Source organism: Pteropus vampyrus, unplaced genomic scaffold, assembly GCF_000151845.1.
Source record: "Pteropus vampyrus isolate Shadow unplaced genomic scaffold, Pvam_2.0 Scaffold525, whole genome shotgun sequence".
Lineage (NCBI taxonomy): Eukaryota > Metazoa > Chordata > Mammalia > Chiroptera > Pteropodidae > Pteropus > Pteropus vampyrus.
The window spans coordinates 72,381-81,476 of NW_011889306.1; the positions used below are offsets into that span (position 1 = coordinate 72,381).

Genomic DNA, 9,096 nt, shown 5'->3' on the forward strand with positions numbered 1-9,096 from the left:
AGGAGGGGGGCCCCGGCAGCTGGACCTGGGGTGGCCGGGAAGAGAGTGAAGCTGGGGGCCGGTGGGCAGAGGGCGCAGGCGTGGCACCACCGGGGTGACGGGTGACAGCGTTGCTAGAGGCTGAACCTCGATGGAGGGCGGGCGGCCCGTCCCTGAGCGTTGACGCTGACATCAGAGCGACAGCCTCGAGCGAACGTGGGGGAGGGAAGGAAATGGTGACGTAGGAGTGTCACCGAGGAGCTGGGTGGACATTCAAGCTCGATACGGCCATCGCTCACCCTGTCCCAAACCCTTGCAGTTCGCTTTTATGGCAGAATTTACGTGACTTTGTCACTGAGACGGACACTGTGCTCTTCCTCACGGAACGAGAATGCCCGTGCTTCCTCCCCAGGACAACTGAACGCCCCCGCGAAGCGAGCGGCAGTCAGGCTTTGAAGAGTGGCGGTCCCTACGGTGAGCGTAATGTCATCACATACCGGTCTCGACCGTCTCACGCGGCAAACACCAGTCCCGGGGGGTGCGATTCGCACCCACAAAGCTTGCTGCCCTGGTGTCAAAGATCTCGGGTTACACAGCGACTGCACACCATTTATCCTGCAGCTGGACCCCCCCTCAAACCTGGACAACGTCCGTGACACAGCATCACGTGGGCACTCGTTAAATGCAGAGTCTAACAGGCTGGGGGTCCGCTATGGGCCAGGAAGGTACATTTGTTCCAAGGGGCCTCATGGGGCTTGGGCCTGGTTTGAAGACCCTCATTCTAGAGCACGAGTCCCCAACCCCCGGGGCCGCCACCCAGTACCGGTCCATGGCCTGTCAGGAACCGGGCCACGCAGCAGGAGGTGAGCGGCGGGTGAGCGAGCGAGTGAAGCTTCATCCGCATCTGCAGCCGCTCCCCAGAGCTAGCGTCACCGCCTCAGCTCCACCTCAGATCCTCAGGCGTTAGATGCTCCTAGGAGCACAGGTCCCCGGTGCCGCAAAGGTTGGGGACCGCAGATTCAGCTAGCCAAAGAGGAGCAAACAAGGACAAGATCGTGGCAGGAACAGAGAGGCATGTGAAGGTTAGTTTCACTTTACTCCCGTACTGCAGTGCACATGAACAGTCCCCTCAAATAACTTGAAAACCTTCATGAATCCGTGTTTAAGTTTTTTTACTCTCCGAATGTAATACGATTCTTCAGCTAAAACAGGAGCGATGGGACAGAATGGTTCTGAAACGTACAATAGAAAAATACTGTTCACTGGTTTATTTTTCCAAATGAGCGACAGGCTATTTACAAACAAGCAGATCTCCAATGACGTATATTAAAATGGCAAGTCCGTGACTGTTCGAAGTCTATATGATAAAGAAATTTATTAAGGCACATTTGATCCGTGAGTTTCAAACAAACTTTCTGGTGTAATGACAGATTCATTTCACTTTTGTCCCCAAAACAAGTGAGCACCAAAATTGTCAAAGAACACTTAATATTTAGTAAAACAGTAAGGAATGTGAAATTAAGGACGGGGGGAAGCGTTTTCGAAAAGAAATCTTTGGAGATCATTTTACCACAAATAAAACACACTAAACGTACTCCCGATACACATAAATACTAGGAACTAACAGGTAAGGTACTTGAGAAATGGCTGTGCTCTAAACAATGAATATTAAATAAATTAAAGGTATTTCAGATGCGAACGGTAATTAAAGAATGAAATGGCCCACGCAGCATGGACAGGATGACGTGAACAGAAGCAGGTGCGTTTCTTCCCGATGCTTTCATGAGGGTGGGTTTGGTTTTGTCTGTCTCAGCTTGTGTACGTTAGATTTATTACCTAATCTTCCTTGCCATTCTATGTGTGAATACTGTACCCTTTAATGAACCGGGTCAGGAAGAGAGAAAGTACCAAATCCTTGGAATCGAATGCCAGGTCCATTCGGGCCACACGAATTCCAAGAGCGGCCGTGTGATCTCACTGCGTCTCCTCACTCCCTGGGCTTTGAAAAACCCGCGGGACCACAGTGAGCACAAGAACGCTCTGGAAAACTCCCTCGAGGACGATACAGCTGTTACCACATTTCCTTAGTTTACGACTGGAACACAGAACGTCATTAAAAAAAAACAACAAAATCCTCGAAAAAAGACAAAAGGTAGAAACTGTGCAACGTTAATGGTTACAATGAAACATTTGCCAGTTACAGTGTTTTGTTACGATAATACTTTGCAGGAACCGTCACGTTTTCTGCCATGGGACTGTAACAAAGGGGTCTGAAAAGAAAATGTAAGGACAACAAAAAAAAGTTTCGTTCCTTAGGTACGTTTCAAGTCACAAGTAAGCAGGTCCGCTACATAACGTTCAGCAAGAAGATGTGTTCGAAGGCAAACATGATCACATTTTGTTCAAAAAAACTCAATCTTCAAGGAGTCCTGTGTAAGAAAATCACGTGTAAAATATATCCTCGGAGGGACTTCGAAACCTGATCGTACAAAAAATTTTGGAAAAATAAATTAGATAATTAAAAACGTCTTTTCCAGCAGGGCTGGACATCAGGCTGTCCTCACCGAGCCATTATTATTGCTGCTTTTACTGTAACTCGGGTCGTTTTTTTCCAGCCACATTTCGGCCAACTGCTGCGTAGACCCATAGGTGGACGCTTTGGACCCCAAGCACATTTTGTACTGTTTGGGGTCCAGGTTGGGGTCGCAGAAGACAGGGTGGTGGACGTGAACGACCCCCACCTCCTGGCTCCTGAAAGTCTTCAAACCCGCCTGCACGACCTTGTTGAAGAGGTCCACGTCCTCGAGCCCCCAGCCCTGGATGGACACGTCGAAGCCGCCGACCCGGACCAGGTCGCCCTTGTAAATGCAAGTGATGCCGAAGCCATAGTTCCTCCAGAAGCCGGTTTTCTGAGTGAAGGCAAAATGGTTGTCGCTGGGAACGTTCCCGCTATAAACAATCTTTGGATCGTACTGGCTGAAGATGATTGGAAAATAAATTTGCTGGCCCAGAACGGCGTTCGCTCGGCAGCGCTGCAGGAACTCGGCGGTGAACACGAGGTCGACGTCGCAGAAGAACAGCAGGGACTCGTTACTGAACTGGGACGAGCCCACTTCCAGGGCCAGCGCCCTGGAGAACTCGCCGGACACCGGCAGAACCTGCATGTCGGCCTTGGGGTACTTGGCGCGGTAGTCCCGCATGAGCTCCACCTGCTTGGCCTTGTCGGGGTTCGAGTCGGAATTGAAAAGCAGGACGACGAGCTTGACGTTCTGACTGGGGATGAGACACGTCTTCTCGAAGTGGCCCATGAACCTCACGAACATGTCGAAACGCCCCGACAGAGGGATCAGTATGTTGATCTTCGTTTCTTTGGGTTCTCTGTGCTCGTTCTTCGAGCCGGGCAGCTGGAAAGGGACCAGCTTCTTCAGGGAGTTGGACAGGAAGGACAGGGACCCGGACTCCTGGTTGATCCTGTCGGCCAGGTCCTGCGCGTCCAGCTCCTCGTGCTCCACGAACTGGGTCCTGCTGAAGCTCTGCTGCAGGTAGGCGTGCCTCCGCACGGGCACCGTCACCTTCTTGCCCTTGTGCTTCTTGTAGAGCAGCAGCAGGTCCAGGATGTACTCGGCCCCGTACATGGGGTTCACGCGCCGGTAGCCGTACTGCACCTCCTTGAAGTCGATGACGCGGCCCCGGGCCTTGGCGTTGGCGTTGATCATCTCCATGACCTGCATGACGATGTCGTCCAGGGCCTCCCTCTGCGCCGAGTCCAGGCCCCGCCGCGGGGGCTGGCCGTCGGCGGCCGAGTACAGGTGCTTGCCCGTCAGAAACTCCCACTCCAGGACCTCCTCCCGCTGGCGGGGCTGGAAGCGCGTGAAGGAGGGCGGGACCCCCAGCTGCAGGTCCTCCTTCTGCACCTCCGTCCCGCTGTACCTGCCCATGAGCACGAGCTCCCGGTGCAGCTGCACGGTGCGGTGCCGCAGGGCCGCTATCCTGCGGCTGAGCACGTAGCTGTGCAGCCGGTACTGATAGGGGGGGTTCTTGTTGGGGTGCAGCGTGATGGCTCGGTGGATCTTGCTGTTGTGCAGGTCTCTGATGTACCCCTTTTTGTTCTGTTCGTAATTCTCATAGAAAAGCTGCTGCATCTGAGAAGGAAAGAAAAAGAGACGGCTATTTTAGTGCCGCGTGACCGAGGGTCCCTCCGCGTTTGCGTTTGTTTACGTTCTTGCAAGCGTTTAACCAAATCTGAACGTGAGGAATCTTTCTGCGTGAGCCGCACGGCCCGCCGAAGGCGGTCCCGTGAGAGCTGAAGAGCTGACAGAGACGCTGCAGGGCACGTGACGGCCTCCGCGGCCACAGGCGGCCAGGACGAGGTCACGAGGCCACTGCAAGTGCGCGCTCTGAAAGCCCCCGAAACACCGGCTCGTCCCTGAGTCACAGGTGTCCCTCGTGAGGGCCGGCAGGACGGGATCGCCTCGCTTGGCCCCAGGTCACTGGTACCAGCAGGGCCCGTGTGTGGGGGGATGATAATGTCACCGAACGGCAGGCAGAGGGGCTTCGCCACCCCACCCAGCCCCCGCTCTGTCCCGTGACGAGGGTTTGGGGGGACACGAGTCTGAGGTCCCTTGGCCAAAACAGAGCCTGCTCCATCCCGTTACCAGTGAGTGTGCGTAATCCACTTTGCCCCCTGCGGCAGCCATGACCGGGGCGCGCTCTCGCAGGCAGCCGTCTGCAAAGCCGGGGCGGGGGTCCTCGCCAGACACTACCCGGCTGACACCCCGGCTCGACCCTCCAGCCTCCGGCACCGCGAGAAACGAAGCGCTGTTTAGCTGCCCAGTCGGCGGCGCCTCCGTCCCAGCGGCCCAGACACAGGCAGAGCCCGTAGCGCGTCGGAAGGAAGCGCGGACGCGCCCCGGCTCCGGCCCGGACGCTCCAGGGGCTCGACAGCTCGCGGACAAGTTAACGATAAGTGGCCAAGTCCCTGAGCACAGCCGAGAGTCAAGAAACCGCTGGATGTCTCACCGTGAGGACGGACACGCCGCCAGACCCTGGCTAACTACGTCCAGGGACACAGCTGGGTCATAGTTTTAAATGTAAAAAGCGGCAGCACATTTTGAAAAACTGTATGTGCCTTTCTAGACAAAGACCGTAGCTGTCCTTTGTTTTTCGGTCCCTGGAAGACCAAATGTGTAACTACACGTTTTCTTCTCGGCCATCACCCCACGTTCTCAGCCAACACCCCGCGTTCTCAGCCCTGCCCCCCCCCCACTGGACGGCGGCTCCGAGGCGGGGGAGGGAGGGATGTCCCTCGCGAAGGCCTGGCCTCCAGGGCGTGACGGACCGCACGGGCCATGTCCCCACACGTCCTCAGGGACAGACCCTCAGAATGTCTCCGTCGCTGTGTGTGGCCGCGCCTGGCTCGGCGGTGGAGCCCAGCAAGCTCTGCCCGAGACCCTGAGCGTGCGCCGAAGGCCGCAGCGCGGAGACCAGGACGGCACTGACCGGCCCGCGGGAGCGCGGCCCCGACTCTGCTGACCCGCGCTCTGCCCTCGCGCCGAGTGCTGGCTGAAAGCGGTGCTGTGTTTGGTATTTTTAATGGAGAAGAAGAAATCTGTCGCAAGACAAAAGCGATCGAGTGAGTGTGTAGAGGGGGAAGCGCTTATTTTATTAAAAAGCCAAGTCTACGCTTCCGCCCGGCGTCATCCCCAAGGGTTCACTCAGAACACTAACTAATACTGCCACAAAATAATGTTTAGACAAAGCAGCCATCCACCTGACAGACTGCGTGGAAGACACACTGGCTACGACCTTAAGGAAAATCTCAGTCGATGCCAGTGAAACATCTCCGCTTCGAAGGGCAAACGCGGACAGGTGAGCAGACTGAGTGACAGGTGAGGACGTGCACGTCCATGGCCGGGCGTCAGCGGGGGTCCCACGACCCTGTCCAGATCGGTCACTCTGCACAGCCGGCAGACCCTGCTCCTTCCACGCAAAGCCTCGCGGTGGCTGGGGAGCCACCTTCTCCTCCTCGGGGTGGTGGCACAGGCCAGGAAGAAGGGACACGCAGATTTCCGAGAAATGCTTTTTGGACAGAAATGTGTCTTCCGAATCACTTTGAAAGTAAGAATGGGGAATATGGAGTATAATTTAAGGCATAAATTTTCTGTAGCTTTTATTATTTATTTGGGTGCCTGGTTAATAACATTAAGACAATGGGGTAACACTGTTTCTCTCTCTGACTTACTTCGCTCAGCATAATACTCGCCAGGGCCATCCTTGCTGTTGCAAATGGCAATACTGTACCTTTTTATGGCTGAATAATATTCCACTGTATACCTTAACCAACTCTACCCCACTGTCTAGCGTCTGTCGAAAGATGCTTAGGTTGTTCCCGTATCTTGGCTACTGTAAATAATGCCGCGATGCACATAGGGGAGCAGATATCTACGAAGAAGTGTTTTCGAGATTTTAGGGCTGATGTTCAGAAGAGGGATGGCTGGGTCCCCTAGCAGGTCTACTCTTCGTTTTGTGAGGAATTTCTGTGGTCATCAGTGGCCGCGCGGATTTACAATCCCACCGACGGTGCACAGGGCTTCCCTATTCTCCACATCCTCGCCAACGCTGGCTATCGAAGCAAAAATTTCAAGGAGATATTAAGTCCGGGTTATGGGAGAATGATCCAGAAATCTCCGATTCCTGACATGGAGGCAGGAGGGGAATGATGGAGAAGCGACAGCTGGGTGTCTGGCACCTGAGCTAGGACTCAGGCGCCCACCTCGAGGGCAGCCCCCGCCTGGCTGCGAGTACACGACACCCCAACAGACGTCATCTGGCCCTTTCGCACTGCCATCCCAAGTCACGCCAAGTCACTCAGCGCTTGTGGATCTCGTTTCTGCCCCTGCGGTATTTCGGGCGTCTGCATTTGGTTTTAGAATCTCTTGTAAATCTCTCTTCGAATTATCTTTCTTTCTTTGCTTTTACCTTGACTAATTTCTAGCTTCTCTGCTGTTGCACGTTTTCCTTTCAGGATGCCTGGCTGCATCTGAGGAGGCATCTGCTGAATGAGATGGAACGGAACCCTTCTGCTCTTAGGCTCTCTAATGAGAGGTGGGTCGCGAAGATGAACGGCCACGTGCTCTGCCCACGTGCTCTGCCCACGTGCTCCGCCCACCGTCCCTCGCTCCGCCCACCGTCCCTCGCTCCCACGCGTCACAGCTCATCCGCCGCTCGCTACGATTCCCCATTAAGCAGATGAGATTTCATTTCTGAACTCCGGGCAATTTCCTGGATGCGACGGGCATGAAGTCCCCAGTCCTGAAGAAGTATAACCACGTGACTAAAGTAAGTTCTGAGCAATTTTCTGGTAAGAGAAGTAACAGTTCTCTGAAAGAAAGTTTAGAATATAACGATTTTTAAAAATCAAGGTTAAGAGATAAAACTACAGAGACATTTACTGCCTTTATGCTGATAGCGAGTTGCTAAGAGCCCTGGGCCAGTCACCTGATGTCGGGTCTCACGTTTTCTTGAGATAAGATGATTGTGTGATGCTAGCGGCTCCTTCAAGGTGAAGAACACTCGGCTCTCCCCTGCTCGTTTTAGGACCAGTCACAGAGAACTCTAAAGTCACGACCTGATGTTCTTCTACCCGTCCATCCTGACGTGGCCAAACGTGTCACACGAGAATGTTGACAAGATTCTACCTTCTCTGAATCAAAATGCGCTTTAAGCATTAAAGGGTAACACCACAACCCAATGAACTGTTTCCATCCTGTAAAAACAAACCTCTAACTCCCCTGTAAATTAAAAGTTTAAAGACTCGGAACAGTTCATTTTAATAACTCCAAGGGTAAGAAATATGTAACGTTTTGTTATCAAAATATTTTGAGTAGTACTACATTTAGAATTTGGGATTTTATTATGATAAGGCATTTCGGTGATCTATAATTTGGCACGTTGTTTGGAGGAGTATTATAAAATGGAAAGTTAAAATTCTGCAGAAGAAAAATAAACGCATGTGGGTTATTTAATAAACACAAGGTTATTCCTCACTCAGAACACAGTGGAGAAGCTTTTTTAAGCTGCATACGGTGCCACCGATGGCTTCACTCAGCGTCCCGTGTGCATAAAACAGCCCTTCGTCTTTGTTCTAAAAAGCGCCCCCATAACCCTGGACTCCGGCAAAGCCTCTCCCTTACTGTAAGAAGTGCCAGGACTCTGAGTCATTCTACGGTAAATCTGAGCGGAGATGACAAACACCAAGGTCACGCTGCTCCCAGGAACTGTGAGGCCAGCTGAGATAGCCATCGGCCACTGCGTCCGACGTCCAGGGAACAACTCCCTCTACGGTCATCACTGGCAGATGTCCTCCTTGTCCTCTGCGGTGAAGGCCACCACCCGCACTGCATCAACTGCTTACAGTAACCTCTCCCACTAAGTGCACATCTGCAGACGCTCGCCGCTCTGCACCAACGGCTGTTTCCAATTCTGGTTCATACAGCGTTTCGATGCATTACAGAGAATTTATCCTCTTGTCCTGAAAACTGGCTCGAAGAAAATACGGGTTGCCTAAATGTCAAGTTAACTGGTGGTCGTTTCGAAATAACCAGATGCACGACTTTTAAAGATTTAAATTAACCATTCTCATATACCTACAGGTGGGGTTTCCAGATAATTTACTGTCTGAAGCAGACCTTTTGAGACGAAAAAACAAATCTGTTAATTAGGCCAAGACTACAGGCATAAACCGGACCTGTCCCCAGCTCCTGGACATATATATGGCTACCCTCCGTGTCCCTATTAAGTCTTTCCTAATTAGTTTTGTGTAGGCTTTGCCAATTTTCATCCAATTAAAGTTCAAGGATTAACTGCTGCGTATTTTCAAGACTCTATTCAAAAAAGTCAAATTTTTATGGGAATGAAGCTGGGTCTCTGGTGGCAAAAAATGAGAACTGTATGTATGTGTCCTGAGCAGTCAGTGTTAAGTTCTGAAATCTAGGTATCTTTTAGAGAAGTCTGACGTGTTTCAAAATCACTGAGACCCAAGCCTGGCGAAGCGGAACGAACACGGTGGCAGTAACTGAACACTCCTGCGAAAGACGACAGCCAGGGCGGTCACGCGAG

At 52.6% G+C, this 9,096-nt stretch overlaps 1 protein-coding gene across 1 annotated transcript in view; it reads right to left on the reverse strand.

Moving 5' to 3' along the window:
* Positions 1-1,134: 1,134 nt before the first annotated feature.
* CHSY1 (chondroitin sulfate synthase 1) overlaps positions 1,135-9,096 on the reverse strand; it is a 47,800-nt gene continuing 39,838 nt past the window's right edge. Inside the window, exon 5 of the mRNA XM_023525099.1 lies at positions 1,135-4,121. Coding sequence (XP_023380867.1) covers positions 2,529-4,121 — 1,593 coding nt within the window. The 3' untranslated portion in view covers positions 1,135-2,528. The remainder of the gene's footprint in view (positions 4,122-9,096) is intronic.